This window comes from Carassius auratus, chromosome 13 (assembly GCF_003368295.1).
Source record: "Carassius auratus strain Wakin chromosome 13, ASM336829v1, whole genome shotgun sequence".
NCBI classification, from domain to species: domain Eukaryota; kingdom Metazoa; phylum Chordata; class Actinopteri; order Cypriniformes; family Cyprinidae; genus Carassius; species Carassius auratus.
The window spans coordinates 16,398,747-16,419,539 of NC_039255.1; the positions used below are offsets into that span (position 1 = coordinate 16,398,747).

Here is a 20,793-nt window from a genome sequence, read left to right on the forward strand (position 1 = left end):
TAAAGATAGATAGAAGAGTGGGTCATCAGGTAAAACAGTAAACAGTAAAACAGCTATAAGGATTCAGATTTTTAAAAAAAATTGGACCCTCATCGATGCTTTTTAGGCAATCTTTACTAAAATACCAGATTTCTTCTTTATTCAAATCTACCAATGGTAAGCTTTGCTTTCAGTCTCCAGCAGGAGAGATCAGACTCATCTTCCCCAAGTGTTTTGTCTATGAAGAGTGACCGGTCAATGCAAATGCCAATTCATCTAAATGAACCACCTCCACTGGGACTAAGGTAACATTCTACTATAAGAACTCATTTATTATGCTTCAACAAAGTGAAGGGTAAATAGTTTGCAAAAGTTTTTACAATTCTCAGACAAAAGTCTTAATTCTCATAGGTTGTACAATGTTGAGATTTTAATGCTTATTACAAAATATTATTTTGTCTATAAGGTATTCACTAACAAAATCATGTCAGGATGATCTGAAGACTGGCAGCTTTCCTGGAGAATTCATTCATCAGTAGGTTCAATGCATCAAGAGTCTTATTTATAGTATCTGTACTGTGTGCATATTCTCAGTTACTGAAAAACATGTTTTCAACAGATGTGATTCAAAAAGTCCCGACGTCAAGATTCATAGATTAAAAACAGAAATAAAAAAGAAGCAACTGTACATTTTGGAAGGATTTGAAATGCAGGGAAACCCAAAACTTCTGAATGACATCTACATAGAGCTCTACATCACAGAGGGAGGGAATGGAGAGATCAGTAATGAGCATGAAATTAAAAGAATAGAAAAAACTTTGAAGGCTCCTGTAGGAGCAACGATACCAATCAAATGCAATTATATTTTTAGAGCTTTACCTGGACAAGACAAACCCATCAGAACTGTGCTGACAAAGGGAGTTGCTGGCATTGGAAAAACAGTCTCTGTGCAGAAGTTCATCCTGGACTGGGCTGAAGGGAAAGAGAATCAGGACGTCCAGATCATATTTCCACTTCCTTTCAGAGAGATCAATCTGATGAAGGACAAAACACTCAGTCTTTCAGATCTTCTTCAGATGTTCTTCCCTGAAACAAAAGACATGAAAATATCCAGTGATGAATATAAAGTGTTGTTCATCTTTGATGGTCTGGACGAGTGTCGTCTGTCTCTGGATTTTCAGAGTGATGTGAGGTTGTGTGATGTAAGTGAATCAGCATCAGTAGACGTGCTGCTGACGAACCTCATTGTGGGGAATCTGCTTCCCTCTGCTCTCATCTGGATCACCTCCAGACCAGCAGCAGCTGATCTCGTCCCCTCTGAGTGTGTCCATCGAGTGACAGAGGTACGAGGCTTCAATGATCCTCAGAAGGAGGAATACTTCAGGAAGAGAGTCAGTGATCAGAGTCTGGCCAATACAATCATCTCACACCTGAAGTCATCAAGGAGCCTCTTCATCATGTGCCACATCCCAGTCTTCTGCTGGATCTCAGCCACTGTTCTGGAGAAGATGTTGAGTCGAGCAGAAAGTGGAGAGATTCCCAAGACTCTCACTCAGATGTACACACACTTCCTGATGGCACAGATTAATATTAAAGACACAAAGTACAATGTTAAGAAGAGCAAAGACAAAGAGATGATTTTCAAACTAGGGAAACTGCCATATGAGCAGCTGGATAGAGGTAACCTGATCTTCTATGAGGAAGACCTGAGAGAGTGTGGCATTGATGTGACAGAAGCATCAGTGTACTCAGGATTGTGCACTCAGATCTTCAGAGAGGAGTTTGGCTTGTATCATGGGAAAGTCTTCTGCTTTGTTCATCTGAGTGTTCAGGAACATCTAGCAGCTCTATATGTGCACCTCTCCTTCCACAACAGCAGAATAAACGTGCTTGAAGCACATGAATCTGGAACGCCGGTGACAATGTTGAGTTTACACAAGTGTGCAGTTGAAAAAAATTTAAAAAGTATGAATGGGTATCTTGATCTTTTCCTTCGATTCCTGATTGGACTTTCTCTGGAGTCAAATCACAGTCTATTAAAAGGGCTTTTGGTGACAAAAAAGCTCCCTGGAAACAGAGAAAACTATTGATTATCTCAAGCAGAAGCTAAAAACAATCCTTTGCTCAGAAATCGCTCTTATTTTGTTCCACTGTCTGAATGAACTCAATGATCATTCCCTCATTACTGAAATCCAAAGCTACCTGACTTCTGGAAAGCTGAACAGTGAAGCTCTGTCCCCAGATCTCTGGTCGGCTCTGGTGTACATCTTAATGACATCAAATGAGAAGTTTGAGGATTTTGAACTTTGTAACTATGGAAGATCAGACACTGCTCTGTATTGGCTGCTTCCTGTGATCAAGGTGTCGAAAAAGATCTGGTGAGAACATTTAACTACCCAGACAGCAACATAGTGTTGTCCCAGATCCGGCCAACATCTGGCCCACATGAAATCCATGTGGGCCAGATGTGGGCCAGACCTGGGCCGAAACTGCTTGCTGTCTGGGTACTTACATGACGTATTCAAAATCAATTACATATAAAAATAAATAAACGGGTGTGACTACTTGACTTTGATGAGCACCTTTTGGAATTAACTTTACATGTGAGTGCAGAAAATTGATATATAATAAAATGGCAATGAATAAAAAAAAATGACAGTCTACTTGCTCTTCCAGGTTGCATGACTGTAATATCACAACCAGAGGATGTGTATCACTGTGTATGGTTCTGCCATCACTATCCAATGTGAGAGAGCTGGACCTGAGCAATAACACCCTACAGGATGCAGGGGTAGAAATACTCAGCACAGGAGTAAAAAACTCATGCTATGCACCAAAACTGTATGTTTGTTTGAAGTTAAATATTACAATATTATATTACAAATACATAATGTACATACTTTATGAAGACATTTAAAGAAATATTTCTATGCCTCTTCAGAAGGGAGGAATGGTTCAGCAGTAATCAAAATGAACAAGATAATCAGCTCAAGTATGAAGCTTTCCTATGTCTCACTGCAGGGCTACAGGATACGGAGTGTAGACTGGAATCCTTGAAGTAGGTTCTGTTAACTGTCTTTAAAATAGACTTTTTCCTGCCTAATTTGAAACAAGACTTTTGTCTTTGGATTGAGATCTCAAATGTATTACCTCTCCTCTCTGCAGTCTTAAGAACTGTGGAGTAACAGAAGCAAGCTGTGTTTACCTGAGCAAAGCTCTGAGTTTAAACCCTTCTCATCTGAAAGTTTTGGACCTGAGCTGGAACAACATTGGAGACTCTGGAGTGAAACATCTCTGCGCTGCTGTGGTTAAAATTCACTGTGCATTGGAAACAATAAAGTGAGTTATTACACAATTATGAGCTTATTTAGCTAATCATTAAATACATTTAAAGTTAATAAATAACTAAAGCACATTTTAATTGTTTTAACAGGTTAAATAACTGTAACATAACACACAAAAGTTGTATAGCATTGGCTAAAATACTACAAACAGCTTCAAACCTGAAAGAGCTCTCTCTAAGTGAAAATGAGCTCCAGGACTCAGGTGTTATGCTGTTCTCTGTTGGACTGCATCATCCTCACTGTAAACTGGAGACACTCAGGCAAGATGATTCTGAATACTTGTGCTAGATTAAGTAAACAATAAATTGACCATTAAATTATATTGCTTCATGGTGAAGGGTTTTTGTTTTATAAGGGCTACCTCTGAATATTCAAAGCCATAACATAAAGGACATTAACATCATAGACATTGGAAAACAAGTAAAAGGACTACTGTACTCACCATGTCCAATATTTAAAAAAATATTAAACTAGCAAACATTTAACTCATTAGGCTTTTACTATAATTAAAGGTTTCTTGATTATACTAATTTGAAATTTTCTGCTATCACTGTATCATATCAATCAAACATACTGGAATTTTTTTCAATAGGCTTTCATGTTGCAACATTGAACCAGAAGGCTTTGGATCTCTAGCTTCAGTTCTGAGGTCAAACTCTCATCTGATAGAACTGGACTTGAGCAACAACAGACCCGGAGATCAGGGAGCAGAGCTGCTGTCTGCAGTTCTTCAGCATCCAAACTGTAGACTGAAAACACTGAGGTTACTATATAGAAACTTGTGAGCACATTTTATATTTGACGTAGTTGGAACAGTGTATATTATGATTATTTTTTTCTCAGGTTGGACAAATGTGGAATCACTGAGAGAAGCTGCACTGCTCTGGCTTCAGCTCTTAGCTCAAAGACCTGCAGTCTGACACATCTGGATCTGAGCATTAATGATCTACAAGAATCAGGAGTGAAGAAACTCTGTGCTGGACTGCAGCAGCCTCACTGTAAACTACAGAAGCTGAGGTAAAAATCTGGAAATGTCTTATTTAGTGCAATCTTAGATCTAAAGCCATTTAAAATCAAATGGAATAATAGCAAAACCATCTCTGCTTATAAATCCACTCTGCTCTCTTCAGGTTGTCCAAGTGTAATGTAACTCATGAAGGAGTGACAGCATTGACTGAAGCTCTGAAATCACATCCATCCCACCTGAAAGAACTCGATCTGCTTGAGAATGATCTGGAAGAATCAGACTTGAATATGCTTGCCATTATACTGGAAAAAAACACTATATAACAGCAATCCTTAAGATAACTCTAAGAATAAGCATTTAAGCTTTTAACATTGTGAGAAGTTATCATGCATGATTCGGTGATAACATCTGACCTATCGTTCACCCAAAATGAAAATTCTGTCATCATTCTGTTTACTCACTCTCATGTTGTTCCAAACCTGTTTGGTTGTTTTGGTGAGCACAAAAGAAGATATGTTGAAGAATGTTGGTAACCAAACAGCTGATGGAATTGACTTAAAGATCCCCCCCTCCCCATACTATGCAAGTCAAATGCTACCAGCAACTGTTTGGTTAAATGATGTGAATAATGACAGAATTACATTTTTGTATGGACTATGTCTTTAGAGTAAAGACAAATCACAATTTCTATGGACTGAGAGTTCAGATAGCAGGTTTTATAAAGGATTAAACAGTTTTTAAAGTATGTAATATATACTTTCATGGTTATGAATTTGCTTGTTGTCAAACCACATGGACTTTTAGTTAGTTTTTTTCCCTTATGTGTTCCTTGACATAGTTTTCCCTTGTGATTGATTATGTCATCATGTCATCGTCACATTTGTCTGTGTATTTAAGTTCCTGTTTGTTCTATTAGTGTTTTTCGGGTATGAAACACTGATTGTGTGTATTTGTTGCTGTTCTCTCTCTGTGTGGATTATTACCCTTTTGGTTTATTAAGTTTACCTTCTACCTTCATCTTTGTGTGATCATGTGTTGTACTGCAGCAACCTGTGACAGTTGTAATTTCAACTAATATGACCTTATTGTAAAGTGTGAGTTATACATATGTAATAAATGTACAGTACACATGCATAAACATAATAGTTGTTCTGCTTGTGGTCATCTTAAGTCTACTTGTTACTGAGTACCTCAAACAAAACAGCAAATATCCTTTATTTGAGGGATTATTTCATCCTCAAAAGCTGGTACCATGCAAACATGACTTTGTTTGCAGGCAGACCGATGAGTCTGGTGTGGCCTTATTCAAGTTTGCAAATCCAGCCAGTTAGATTAGCACATGTTACATTAAGAAAGTGCTTTCCATTTTGTTTACAACAAGAATCAGACGATAAGTGGGTGTGACAAATGAGTCTGAGACTATGGGCCACTGCCAACTTCCTTAATGCTAGGATTAGCAAGTGGAATTCTGGAAACACAAGGTAAGTACCACTAGAAAGATTATATATTATTATTTGCAGAATTAAAACATTAGGTTAATAATCTTTATGCTTTCTTTGGAAAGCTGAACAAGAAAGTGTCATCCAGTTGTGCGATGTACAATGTGCATCAGATGGTTTATGGGTGTGACAGACTAAACCATTGCCAACTTCCTTAATGCCATGACTTGCTCACAACACTACCGAAGAGCAGATATACAGACTGTGGAGAAAACAGAAAACATTCAGTTCAACGGATTTATGTGGACTGGCAAAAATTCAGAAGACACATGGTAAGTGCATCTCAATATACATCTATATATTGCAGGCAAGATGAATCCTTGAGTTTGAGCTACACCTGATGATTTAGAGAAATATTAATTTTTCAATCATATTATTTGCTGAATGTTTTTATAATGTTGAGTAAACTAAAATACATTGTAATCTTAATGATTCCTCAGGGGAGCTATAGGCATCATACTGTATGACACAAAATATATGTGATTAGTCAAACAATGTCAGTTATTTAATGCTTTATAATGTTTTTTAAAAGCAGTTCACTTAGATTACACCCTCAGGTGCATCAGGAAAAACTAGTAAAACCAGATTACATGCATGATCTGTTTCTCTTTCACATTTCCAGCTCTCCATGTAAAAAAAAAACTCAATAATAAAAGTAATCTTTGCCTAACGAAGAAAAAAAAATGTCTGTGTGCCAAAAGAACCCAGTGTGTCCATAAAGAGTGATGGATCAGTTAAAAGACAAAGATTCTTCTTCTTCTTATCATGGGTAAATTTTTAATTGCTGTCATATACATACATTTGCTATAGAATAGATGTGAATACATTGCAAAACTGTAACAATGACATGTAATTTCCAGTTCCACTTACTTTTAATCTGAAATAGAATATTATAAATAATTCTGAAAATGTTTTATCTAACAGTTTTGATCAGGAAAGATCAGATTCACCTGCGCCCAGTGTTTTGTCGTTTAAGAGTGACCGATCAATGCAAATGCCTATTCAGCTAAGAAATGAAACACTTCTACCACAACTATGGTATTCCCTTTTCTATCATTTCAGTGGTCATCAAATTAACATCTTTATATTATAATTACAGTGAAAATGTGATCCAATGTTACTTCAGTGATCCCCTTTCTATTTATAACAGAAATGCAATGAATTTTACTGATTTTTCACTAGCACATTTGATATAAACACAAGGTATAGCATAAGATAAAATTATGTTTCCTGCTGTAGTTTGAAGGAGAGATCGGACTCATCTGCCCCTAGTGTTTTGTCCATGAAGAGTGACCGGTCAATGCAAATGCCAATTCAAATGCAAAATGGATCAGAGCCGATGGAAAAAAGGTAATGGAAATAACTTCACATAGTTCACACAGCAGGAAAATATGACAAGTTAAAGTTAATTTCCCAAGTTACTTTCCCTGGTGCTGTTTTAGAACATTAAGCTAACCATTTTTCCACTTCACTGCTCTACCTTTGCACATGTACCGCAAGTGCTGACTTCATCCTCCTTATCACCTGCTCATGAATTAGCTTGCTTCCATAGCATTTCAACACATAAATGAACTTCTAAACGCTTACTACACTGGCTTTGTGTTTACTTTCACATGACAGCGCTTCATGCTGTCTTTTTATCGTTCTTTTGCATATGTGGGTCAGTTAGCACCGTCATTCGTTCACACTAGAATCTGATATTGGCCACTTTTATAAATGATTTTGTAAACAGCCATTCAAAAAATCTGAGATATCTGAGCAATAAATTAAAATTAATCCCAGCTTGCAGTGTGAATATAGCCTTATTTAAGATAAAGATATTCAGAACTGCAGTGATGTGGTGACATTCATAAGGATGATGTAGATTATAATATTTAGAACACTTTCTCTCCTCAGTGATTTACTGTTAACCTTCTCCGAAACTAAACAAATTTCTGCTTAAATCAACAAATGTCTTTTATTTTCACTGTCAGTCTTCAGCAGAAGAGATCAAACTCATCTACCCCTAGTGTTTTATCCTTGAAGAGTGACCGGTCAATGCAAATGCCAATTCAACTTCAAAATGGATCAGTTCCGGTGGAAAAAAGGTAGTTTTTCACGCACTTTTGCACCTCACTGCACTACCTTTGCACTTGCGTCTGAGCATGACACAGCATTCCAGAAACGCAGCACTCGAGTAAAAAAAAAGGCAGTTTTAATTCCACTGTTTTTCAAAGCAAAAATACATTCTACGTGTTTTTTGTTTTGTTTTTTTATGTCCTGAGATGGGGCCTATCAAAGGGTTGGGGCCCCCATCAGACTCATTTTCTCCAAGTGTTCTATGAAGAGTGATCATTCAATGCAAATGCCAATTTATCTGAACAGATCACTTCCACTGAAACTAAGGAAACATTCTATTATAAGTACTCATTTATTTTACTTTAGTAAAGTGTATTATAAATAGTGTAAACAAAAAGTATCTATAATTCTAGGACAAACAAATGATGGCACTGATGACAGATGAGAAGACAAAGGTTTAGTGTGGTTGGATTATTTCACTTCCTCTTAATTGCTTGTTGAATGACAAGAAAGATAGAAAAGATACAAATAAACAAAGACCAGCAAAGATCAACAGGGCAGTGAAAAAAGAGAAAGAGGAAGACAAGATAAGATAAGAATGTTGGTGAGATATAAAAATATTTCTGGTAAATTCACAAGCTGGCTAGCATTAACTCAAAAACGATGAATATGAAAGTATTGAATATAAAACTATTGTTTTGTCTATAAGGGATTTACACAGAAAATCATGTCAAGATGCAGAGAAGACTGGTAGCTCTCCTGGAAGATTCATGGAATATCAGTAGGTTAAAACCATCAAGACACATTTATAGTGCCTAAACTGTCTACATTTCTTGCTACTAATAAACATGTTTTCAACAGATTTGAATCAGAAACAGTTGAAGTCAAGATTCAAAGATTAAGATCAGAAATAAAAAACAAGCATCTGTACATTTTTGAAGGATTTGCAAAGCAGGGAAACTCAACACTCCTGAACGAGATTTACACAGAACTCTACATCACAGAGGGAGGGAATGGAGAGATCAGTGATGAACATGAAATTAAAAGAATAGAAAAAACTTTGAAGGCTGCTGCAGGAGCAACGATACCAATCAAATGCAATGATATTTTTAGAGCTTTACCTGGACAAGACAAACCCATCAGAACTGTGCTGACAAAGGGAGTCGCTGGTATTGGAAAAACAGTCTCTGTGCAGAAGTTCATCCTGGACTGGGCTGAAGGGAAAGAGAATCAGGACGTCCAGCTCATATTTCCTCTTCCTTTCAGAGAGATCAATCTGATGAAGGACAAAACACTCAGTCTTTCAGATCTTCTTCACGTCTTTTTCCCTGAAACAAAAGAAATAGACATTTTCAGTGACAAATATAAAGTGTTGTTCGTCTTTGATGGTCTGGACGAGTGTCGTCTATCTCTGGATTTTCAGAGCAATGTGAGGTTGTGTGATGTAAGTGAATCAGCATCAGTGGACGTGCTGCTGACGAACCTCATTGTGGGGAATCTGCTTCCCTCTGCTCTCATCTGGATCACCTCCAGACCAGCAGCAGCTGATCTCGTTCCCTCTGAGTGTGTCCATCGAGTGACAGAGGTACGAGGCTTCAGTGATCCTCAGAAGGAGGAATACTTCAGGAAGAGAGTCAGTGATCAGATTCTGGTCGAAAGGATCATCTCACACCTGAAGTCATCAAGGAGCCTCTTCATCATGTGCCACATCCCAGTGTTCTGCTGGATCTCAGCCGCTGTTCTGGAGAAGATGTTGAGTCGAGCAGAGAATGGAGAGATTCCCAAGACTCTCACTCAGATGTACACACACTTCCTGATGACACAGATTAATATTAAAGACACAAAGTACAAGGAGAACAAGGACTCTGACAAAGAGATGCTTTTCAAATTAGGGAAACTGGCATATGAGCAACTGGACAGAGGCAACCTGATCTTCTATGAGGAAGATCTGAGAGAGTGTGGCATTGATGTGACAGAAGCATCAGTGTACTCAGGATTGTGCACTCAGATCTTCAGGGAGGAGTTTGGCTTGTATCAGGGGAAAGTCTTCTGCTTTGTTCATCTGAGCATTCAGGAACATCTAGCAGCTCTATATGTGCACCTCTCCTTCCACAACAGCAGAATAAACGTGCTTGAAGCACATGAATCTGGAAAGCCGGTGACAATGTTGAGTTTACACAAGTGTGCAGTTGAAAAAAATGTAAAAGTATGAATGGGTATCTTGATCTTTTCCTTCGATTCCTGATTGGACTTTCTCTGGAGTCAAATCACAGTCTGTTAAAAGGGCTTTTGGCGAAGAAGACAGACAGCTCCCTGGAAACAGAGAAAACTATTGATTATCTCAAGCAAAAGATAAAAACAATCCCTTGCTCAGAAATGGCTCTTATTATATTCCACTGTCTGAATGAACTCAATGATCATTCCCTCATTACTGAAATCCAAAGCTACCTGACTTCTGGAAAGCTGAACAGCGAAGCTCTGTCCCCAGATCTCTGGTCGGCTCTGGTGTACATCTTAATGACATCAAATGAGAAGTTTGAGGATTTTGAACTTTGTAACTATGGAAGATCAGACGCGACTCTGTTCTGGCTGCTTCCTGTTATCAAGCTTTCGAAAAAGATCTGGTGAGAACATTCAGTTGCTTACATACATGAAGTCATTGATATGAAGTTAAATAAAAAAATCTGTTTCCATTTAAAATTTGTGTAACTAGTCAACAACTACTACAATTACTTATTTTTACAATAAATAGCATTTATCACTATTTGCACTTAGCATAAATAAGATTATATTAGTGGCTATTTATACTTAGTGCAACAGTATTTACCACTATTTAAAGAGTAAATAACATCTAAATAGCTTATGCTAATAATATACTTGTGTTGGCAGGATGCATGACTGTAATATCACAGAAATAGGATGTGCTGTGCTTTCTGCTGTTCTTCCATCAATATCCAATCTCAGAGAGCTGGACCTGAGCCACAACAACCTGCAGGACTCAGGAGTAGAAATACTCTGTATTGGATTGAAAAGATCACACTACGACTTAAAAAAAATACTGTATGTGTGTTCAGTAAAGCAAAACAGAAACAACATGTCTATATAAGCCCTTTTTACTTGTAAACGTTTAATCAAATATATAAATCCATTGTCAGGAGGATCCTGGGTTCTGATGTCTGTAAACCTGATCTTGATTTTATCATTCTTCCTACTGCTGGACTAGAGGACACAAAGTGTAGGCTGGAATCACTGAAGTAGGTTTCTTCTTTAAGCTTCAGATATTGTATATTCAGATTTATAAGTGTAATTAGACTACTGAATATGTACTCTCCTCTTTGTAGTCTCAAGAACTGTGGAGTAACAGAAGCAGGCTGTGTTTATCTGAGCAAAGCTCTGAGTTTAAACCCTTCACATCTAAAAGTGCTGGACTTGAGCTGGAACAACATTGGAGACTCTGGAGTGAAACATCTCTGTGCTGCTCTGGAGAAAGTTCACTGTGCACTGGAAACACTAAAGTGAGTTATAAGAAACTTAATTAGTAATGAACTCTATCTGAATTGATGATTCATTTAAGAAGTGCAATATAAAGTCAAGGCAGAGAAGAACTGTTAACTAATGCTACTGTTGCAACAATTCTATTTGTCACTATGAAAATCAACATAAAACAATTCAGGATATCCTGTAGGAAAAAGTAAGGTTGAACCTGATTTGAACCATCGGGAATTCATTAAAAGGTAAATAAAAGTCTCTATATGATGATAAAAAAACAAAACAATAATAATCACCAAGGGGCCTTGGTGATGTCAATCAAAAAGTTAAGTTGATGAAGAACATGGATTCAAAAATATGTGACTTTTGAATCCATGTTGACTTTAAAGTAATAATTCACTCGAATCAAAATTGGAAATTATTTACTCACCCCCATGAGGAGAATTTCCAAATAACAATTAGTGTTTATTTAAAATGCCAGGCACAAAAACTTTTTTTCATAATTGCACTCCATATGACTTCTAGGCAATATTTTAAGTCTCCTGAAGCCATACGATAACTTTATGTGAGGAACAAAGTGAAATCAAAGCAATTACTGATTAATTACCGTTCTCAAAATATAAAACACAATCTCATCAGTTAAAAAAGGGTGCTACTATTCGACGCAGTTGATGCCAACATGTCACGTGACAAATCACAAAGTAATTTGAGAATTAATTCCTCATGAGAACCAGAAAAAAATGTTTTGTGAATTGTGTTGTTTTTTATGTCATTACATTGGTTGCAGCATAAGAAACAAATGCATAAAATATAATGTCCTCTACAGAGGACAAAAGTCTATGTCTGTGTCCTAGGAGGATATCTTAAAAAAACAACAGCTCAGTAATGATTTAAACATCTGTTCTAAAAACACATTTCAGTTTAAAATTTAAATGTGGATTCTTTTTATGATACTGTTTTGAGGTTGGCATTTAAATCAAATATAAATAAATACAGATTTATTTATTTCGGGTTAACTATTAATTTAAAGTGATATTATGTACTATAATTTGTATAATTAAGAACTTTACATTTTTTACTTATTGTAGACTTTCAACTTGCAAAATCAAAACAGAAGGTTTTGGATCTCTGGCTTCAGTTCTTAGGTCAAACTCTCATCTGAAAGAACTGGACTTGGGCAACAACAGACCTGGAGATCAGGGAGCAGAGCTGCTGTCTGCTGTTCTTCAGCATCCAAATTGTAGACTGAAAACACTGGGGTAAGAAATATAGTTTTTGATAAAGTTGGAAAATGAAGCATATGTTACAAATTAATTTCTGTCTCAGGTTGGACAAATGTGGAATCACTGAGAGAAGCTGCACTGCTCTGGCTTCAGCTCTCAGCTCAAAGACCTGCAGTCTCACACATCTGGATCTGAGTATTAATGATCTACAAGATGCAGGAGTGAAGAAACTCTGTACTGGACTGCAGCAGCCTCACTGTAAACTACAGAAGCTCAGGTAAAAGTTGTAAAACCAAATCAGATTTCCACAAAAACTAAACCGTTTGTACCATTATTTGTTTACATTTTCCAATTTGTGAAAATCCACTCTGCTCTCTTCAGGTTGTCCAAGTGTAATGTAACACACGAAGGAGTGACAGCATTGACTGAAGCTCTGAAATCACATCCATCCCACCTGAAAGAACTTGATCTGCTTGAGAATGATCTGGAAGAGTCAGACTTGAAAGTGCTCTCCAAGATACTGGACACATCATCAAACAAACTGAATAACACAAATGTTTAAGAGAATACTTTAAAAGAAATTGAAAATGCATCAATATTAATGTCACTGCAATCCGTACAATACAGTATGAAGAACAACATTGTGACTAGAGGAAAGAATGCCATGCATTGTTTACACTAATGTAAAGATCTGTGGATACGTTGTATAATGGATTTAATTATTATAAATATAGAACGGCAACTACAGTTTCTTTAAATTTTTATTTTAGGAACTAGATACAAAAGATCATAAATAAAGCTCATAAGTTAGGTGCACCTAAAGGTGGAAATACAGAAACTGTGAAATTAAAAGACTCCTCAATATGTTACCGAACCTTTCTTAAATGTACTGCTGTTTTAAAATGTTACATTTACTGCCAACATGAATATTATGCTCACTGTATAATTAAATACATTCTGTTAACACATGTAAAGAAAAACAGGAAGAAAATGATGGAGCTGTACATGGAAATGTCTGCTGGTATTATGTACATCAAACTATTAAAAACTATGTACACACAAATTCCTAGATTATGTACAGTGAAAATAAATTCTAAAAAATATATCTGTGACTATAAAATTCTTGCAATGATTCAACTCAAGCGGTTTCCAACATTTGATCACTTTCTACACAGATTTAGCTGTTGGTGTATGATCTCTGGGTGCAGAGTCAATGGTACTCAAAGGTGCAGACATTTATTTAGATAAATGAAATTGAAAGGAGAGAAAAAAACAAGATTGAAAAGAAAACAAGAAAGATCATCAGATTGAGTCTTTTACTTTGCTACTTAAAAATGCAAAGATTGGATACATGGAACATGAGTAACTAAAGACTAAACCTTATCTGGATCTATCTCCTCATTCCCTTTATTTATTTATTTTTTTTAACAAATAAAGCAATATAATTTTCCATTCAGCAATGCCTCTGAAACTCCCATCTGGCCTTCGTAAAATAAACACACACCGTCCAAAAGGTCTGTTAGCTTCGTTGGCAAACGCTCAAAATCTCCCGAGGCAAAAGATCTGAATATAATGTTCAAATCTGATCCGCAGGGAACAATTCCTTCCTGCTGACAACGAGCGGCCATCCTGAAAAGATCCTGAGGTGAAAAGCGTCTTAGTCTGTTTGCACTTAAGTTGAAATGGTTCTTTCCACTTAAAGGAGGAGGACACTTCTCAAACTTTCTCCAGTCAAAAAATACTGCCTCGCTTCCTAAAATGACAGGGCCAGAAACATCTCATCCGGAGAGATGCATTGAGCCATTTTAGATTTTGTCTCATAGAAGCACAAAGAGGCCCAGAAAAGTGCAGTTTAGCTCATTCATTCTGATCTTCATACCGTTTGTATTCATTAAAGTGCGAATGTGAAATATTCCGTCCCTCTTGTAATGCACGTTAACCAACATGGTGCAGTGTTTTTTCCCCTCGTCACAGATCAGACAGGAACCTTTGTGTCTTGTCTGTGATGCATTCCAGAATATAATTCCTGCACGCTGCTCAGGATCTTTCTCTGATGTGCACTGCATGAGATTCCCATTTTGCCCAGATCCCTGTAAAAGAGGGAGATTTGGTAAGCTATAGTCATCTTCAAGCTCATCAAGATGTGTAATTGAGTGTGTAATGTGTGAAAGTGGTGCTCACTCGTGACTCATTGGTAAGATGCTCTCTAAGCTGCAGAATCCTGCTGTGCTGAAGTTTTCTCTATATTGCTCAAGTCCAATAATTTTCAGCCATTCATCCACAGAACCTACAGAGGGGGCGGAGCCTTCAGAGGGGGCGTGCTGAAATGTGGAGGGGTGGGGTCTGAGGGTGACAACATTACAGAATACATATTAACCCAGAGAAAATGAACTTGTCAGAATTGTATGTGTGTGTGTGTGTGTGAGTGAAAAAGCTTATTTTAGGTTAAGCCAGCAATATAAAAAACTCATTTAATTAATGTAAGAACAGCATTTATTTAAAATAGAAATATTTTTCCAATATTATAAATGTCTTTATTGTCAAATTTGATCAATGTAATGTAGACTAAATGCATTCTGAAACACAATAGCAAATAAAATTGAGATTTTTGAGATGACAGCGATTATAAGTAGCTTCTTGTCAAGATAAAATTTCTGAAAATGTCTCTAGAAGAATAGAAAAGCCTAATACATGTTCACAAGAGAACAAATGATTTAGGAATTAGTATCTACAAATGCACTTGTACCAAAATATATCCAAAATAGCAATAAAAATGTGAATGGAAATCTGAGAGTCTGTGTAAGAGTGCATGTTCACCTGCTGGCGTCTCCCGCCGTCCTCTTGAGCGTGGCAGGATTGCGTATGAGTTTGTCCAGCATGTTGACGATCTGGCTGAATTTGGGTCTGTCCGCTCGTTCCCTCATCCAGCACTCCAGCATGAGCTGATGCAGAGCCAGAGGACACTCCATGGGCGGCGGCAACCGGTAGCCTTCCTCTATTGCCTTTATCACCTATGAAACAGAGGAGATGGTATTAATCTATGGCATTCAGTTGGTTTGTATAAATTGGCATGGCATACAATAGCATGATAAAGCAGAGTATTAATACTTTGCATGCATTTCTGGAACATGTACCATGGGAGCGCCAGCACTGAAGATATGACAACCACACGTAATTAATTAGATTTGTGCTACAGTGCCACTCACATCCTGGTTGCTCATGTCCCAGTATGGTCGTTCACCATATGACATCACTTCCCACATGACGATGCCGTAACTCCACACATCACTGGCTGAGGTGAACTTCCTGTATGTGATGGCTTCTGGAGCCGTCCAGCGGATTGGGATCTTCCCTCCCTGTGATTGACAGGTTCATGTTATTGACAATAAACAGCATTATACAACAGAATTAACTGAATTAGAAGTCTGATATTCAATATAATCATATAGGAACCATTGTTATTACTGAAATTTGGATACAATTCTGATATTATATATATTATAATGATATTATATATTATATATACAATTCTGATATTATATATATTATATATCTATCTATCTATCTATCTATCTCATTTCTAAAAAATATTAATAATTATTTAATAAATGTTAACAGAAATAAAATAAAAGATCATTTAGTTTTCATTTAGTACTAAAATTAATAAAACCCAAAAAACTAAAAACCGAAATAAAATAAAATATTAAATAAAATAAAAATGAAAAAACACAACAAAATAACTTAAGCTTACACTAAAATGGAAATAAAAAACAATTAAAAATATGATTAAATGCTATAATAATAATACAAAAGTAATACTGAAAACATAACAAAGCTGCTTGCATTGTTCCTACAATGAACTGTTCTGTTTCACTGGCCAAAATATGTCTGAAGCATTAGTTACTTGATTTGTATATACTGTATGATAATATAAATGTAAAATTATATATGCATAAATGTAAAAACATACACACACTCTTACCCTGGTAGTATACGCTCCTTCTGGCTCGTCTTCAAGCACTCTGGACATCCCAAAATCTGAGACTTTGCACACCAGGTTGCTGTTCACTAGGATGTTGCGTGCTGCCAGATCCCTGTGAACGTAACTCATGTCGGAAAGATAATTCATTCCAGATGCGATTCCTCTCAGGATGCCCACCAGCTGAATAACGGTGAAGCGGCCATCATTCTTCTGAAAGAGGAGAGAACACATCAACACTCTTGACAAGAATCAAAGTTGCTTTAGTCGTTATTGTTCTTCTGAGTCATTTAGTATGGGCAAAATCTCCTTTTTTTTTTACTTGTGACATTTGTAAGAACACTTTTATTTGTTCACGTGTTAAATTCAGCTCCACATGAACTCCAGCTCTGCGAGTCGCTTATAATGAAAATGCAACATGCCACAAACCTATAATAAGAAGCATTTATAAATGTGTATTGAACAAAAGAGAAACATTTCAAAATAGAAGTTCACATCTGGTTTTCCACCAAAATAAAAGCTCTATGGTTTAATGATTGAAAGCAAAACAAAAAAGAATCATAAATATATCATTATAATTTTACTGTTGTTATATAGAATTATTATAACTATTACTATATAAATTAAGAGTATTATGAAATACTTTAATGTTCAATTGTATTAGTAATTTTTTTATGATTTAATTTCTGTTATTTGATTTAATACTACTTACTACTACTAATAAAATGTATAATATTAATAATAATAATAATAATAATAACAGTAAAAAAAAAATATATATATATTTTTAATAACGCACATAAAGTTTCATGGCCAGTAATAAAAAAATATGGCTTGTAAATCTCTGAAGTCACTGGCCAGTGGCCACTGGCACGTGTGGCAAAATATTATTTCCAGGCCCTTTTTAAAACCGTTTTAAAGGCAAAAGGACAAAAAAAAAACATCATTATGAAGAAATATTGCCAATTTCCCAGGTGCTATTGTGGGAAATTATTTTATCCAACCCCATATACTGTATACAGTATGTAGTTTTAGTGTATTGATCTTACTCTGAGAAACATGTCCAGTGAGCCGTTCTCCATATATTCAGTGATAATCATAACTGGTTTGCCTGCGATCACAGAAACAGACAAAAAGAGAACAATTAAAATTCACAGATTATAGTAAATTCAAGTTTCTGTAAGAAAAAACAACAAATGTACTCTAAACCATCTTGTTTTGTATTATAGTATGTTACTGCCTTCTTAGGATGTAAAAGTCTGTTCCTCTTTTGTAAGTCGCTTTGAATAAAGCTGATTAAACGTAAATCTATTTAACAAAGCACTCAAACTTTCCCACTGACAGTATTTGAATGCGAGTGATTCCCTGGGCATATGCAACACCCTTTACTGAAACTTCTCATGTCAGTGTCAACCAGATGTAAACACTGAGCGCAGAACATGAATATCAGTTATTCAAAGAGAATCAACACACATAGTCACAGTCCAGCTGATTGACACTTAGCCAGTTCTCCTGTCCTATAAAGGAAGTGCAGTAAATAAAGCTAGACCAGACACATTGTAGAACATCTTTGTTGAGCTGGCCTTTCTGATGACCTCAAGGCGAGTTTGACTGACAGCTCCTCCAGAGGGCCTGAGGAGCAGGTGACCTCTGACCCCACCCCCTCACTGTTGGAAAATCCCAGCTCCGCCCCTCTCCGCCCACGCTATAAGAATGCTAATGAAGCGTTTACTGACTTCTTGTGTATAGCTGTGCCGACATGCATGTGTACGCTTGACAATGAACTCTGCAAGACAAGCATTATAATCTCCATTTAAACATAACAGAAATATACCATTCATAATTTCAAAAACATAAAAAAAAAACACTGGAAATTATATTTCTTGCATCAAGAATAAAACTACCACAAGTCTTATAAAGCCAAATAATCGCAAAGAAATGTTGTTGAATCTTTGATGAGAGACATCGAGAGGCCCCGCTCCAAACCACCTTATTTACATATTTAGATTCACTTCATACTCATTTACATTATGCAAATGAAGCATTCAACTCCACTAGCTCTGCTGTAACACAAAGCGGGAGACTTGAGATGGTTTTATAGTTTCATGTGGATATTTATGAGCTGAAATTAAATGAAAAATTGACAGTGCTGGCTGATATTCAAGTGTTAGAAATGTCTCGCACCATTTTAATTTACTAAGAAATTATAAATCAACGCATTTGGAGTCACCTGCTGCTCAAGGCTTTATTTCTTTAAGCATATAAAACAAAAATGTTAGCGTATATGTGCAAAAAAATTACATATTTGAAATATCAAATATACACATAATAAAAAATAAAAAATAAATTTCAATGAATCACTTAAAAATCTAAACTCATGCTATGACTTTTTAAAACATTCAGTTTCTCACATTTAAAATGAATCGTTTAATTCATTGTCACTCTCTTCTATTGATAAACTAGTGCAATGACAGATAAATAAAGTAAACAGAAAAATTAAGTAGAAGGATGGCCAAAACGATTAAGAAACATGCTAAATGTGTGTAGAGTCTGACTTTCTCTCTCTCTCTCGCTTACACACACACACACACAAACACACACATACACACACACACACACACACACACACACACACACACACAGACACACAGAGCGAAGTGGCTATAGGTTACAGATATAGGGTGAAACTCTAACCCCAAACACATTTAGGTCTGACGACGTGATTAATGAGTGTGCTGTGCTTTTTAGCTCACATTAGCCATCCAGAGCGACCCACTCCATCTGGAGACCACAAGGCTGTGTGTGTGTGTGTGTGTGTGTGCATCTCATAGCAGTTTTTGTCAAGACACGCTCAGCAAGCAAACACACAGTTAAGCTGGACGTGCATACATAAACACACGACCATTAGCACATCAAAAGGAAAATAAGTTCTATCAGCAGCCTGTTTCTTTTGTGGCTTTATGCACACTTAATATTCCCACTTCTGACCATAGCATTCTGCTTTCTAATTATATTAGCATGAAACATAAGTATTTTGAATCTTTGGGGCATTTTATTTGCATAACAGTTAAATGTTTAGAATTTCTGAGAATTGTATCATCTCTGTCCCTGAATTCCACGATGGTTCCAAGTAGGAAATTCTGATATGACATGCACTCGAAACTAATATTTAAGGCAAGTTGAACCTCTTGAAAACATCCCAAACTAAAAATGACTGAAGAAGACAAAGAAATACTTGTTTCTCACTAATTTTGGGTGCTGATTCCAAAAGTAGTAGCTGATCTGCTCGAGCACATTACAAATTTTCACAAAAGATGATGCATTTTGTAGCATTTTACTTTTGACAGCCACAGAAATTAAACCTTAATCAGCAGAAAAACTGCTGAAATGTTCCTATCTTCCTCTATTTGAGAGAAATAGTCCTTTTGCATACATAGAGAAAGTCTTAGATCTTTGAGTTCAGCTCATGAAAAATGGGGGTGGGGAAAAGTGTTGTTTTTATAATTTTGTTCAGTATATATATATATATATATATATATATATATATATATATATATATATAAATGTGATTGCAGGGGACAAATAAAAATCTATGTAAACTTGAACTTACATTTGGTGACCACGCCTTCTAGGTGAATGATATTAGGATGGTCAAACTGGCCAATCACGCTGGCCTCGCTCAGGAAGTCCAGCCTCTGCTGCTCTGTAAACCCTGCCTTCAGTGTTTTGATGGCCACACAGATCTCTCGCTTTCCAGGAAGTTTCAGACGGCCGCTGCACACCTCGCCAAACTCACCTACAGAGACAGGAAGTGACTTTTACATGCATCTATCATCAATAAATGATTGCTAACGATGTAAAAGGGTCGTTAACGCACCGATGCCGATCACCTTCTCGATCTTGATACAGGAAGTGTTGATTTCCTTAGCGAACTCCCTGATGGCCTGGTTGGGGTCCTCGTAGGTGTAAGGGTCCACATATATTCTCACACCTACCGGCACATTAACAGAAGGTTTGAGAACAGAAATGTTTCACTTTAAGGTCCAGCTGAAGACTGATGAAAGGTGTTTTCTCACCTGGCTGCAGGTTTTTCTCCTCCGCCTGTTTAGTTTTGCTGTATTTGCTCCTCCTGAGATGAAAATATTCACAATATTCTATTATTTATCTATGTACAGTTTAATACATACATATACAAAAAATATACGAAAAATAAATGAATAAAAATAAATGAATTCCATATTTTATACATACACAA

At 36.5% G+C, this 20,793-nt stretch overlaps 1 protein-coding gene, 1 long non-coding RNA gene and 1 pseudogene across 2 annotated transcripts in view; 2 read left to right on the forward strand and 1 right to left on the reverse strand.

Annotated features, from left to right (window-relative positions):
* The first annotated feature begins 486 nt into the window (after positions 1 to 486).
* On the forward strand, positions 487 to 13,121 carry LOC113113265 (NACHT, LRR and PYD domains-containing protein 3-like; annotated as a pseudogene).
* LOC113112877 (uncharacterized) lies at positions 6,467 to 7,133 on the forward strand. The gene is made up of 3 exons (XR_003293502.1): positions 6,467 to 6,558; positions 6,714 to 6,827; positions 7,029 to 7,133. It is a non-coding gene; the product is annotated as an uncharacterized LOC113112877 (long non-coding RNA).
* Positions 13,122 to 14,368: 1,247 nt separating the features above from the next.
* LOC113112871 (ephrin type-A receptor 4-like) overlaps positions 14,369 to 20,793 on the reverse strand; it is a 32,396-nt gene continuing 25,971 nt past the window's right edge. The window contains exons 9-17 of the mRNA XM_026278789.1: positions 20,615 to 20,667; positions 20,416 to 20,529; positions 20,149 to 20,334; positions 17,588 to 17,649; positions 16,542 to 16,751; positions 15,766 to 15,915; positions 15,377 to 15,570; positions 14,741 to 14,902; positions 14,369 to 14,649 (exon numbers count right to left, since the gene is read on the reverse strand). Coding sequence (XP_026134574.1) covers positions 14,535 to 14,649; positions 14,741 to 14,902; positions 15,377 to 15,570; positions 15,766 to 15,915; positions 16,542 to 16,751; positions 17,588 to 17,649; positions 20,149 to 20,334; positions 20,416 to 20,529; positions 20,615 to 20,667 — 1,246 coding nt within the window. The 3' untranslated portion in view covers positions 14,369 to 14,534. The remainder of the gene's footprint in view (positions 14,650 to 14,740; positions 14,903 to 15,376; positions 15,571 to 15,765; positions 15,916 to 16,541; positions 16,752 to 17,587; positions 17,650 to 20,148; positions 20,335 to 20,415; positions 20,530 to 20,614; positions 20,668 to 20,793) is intronic.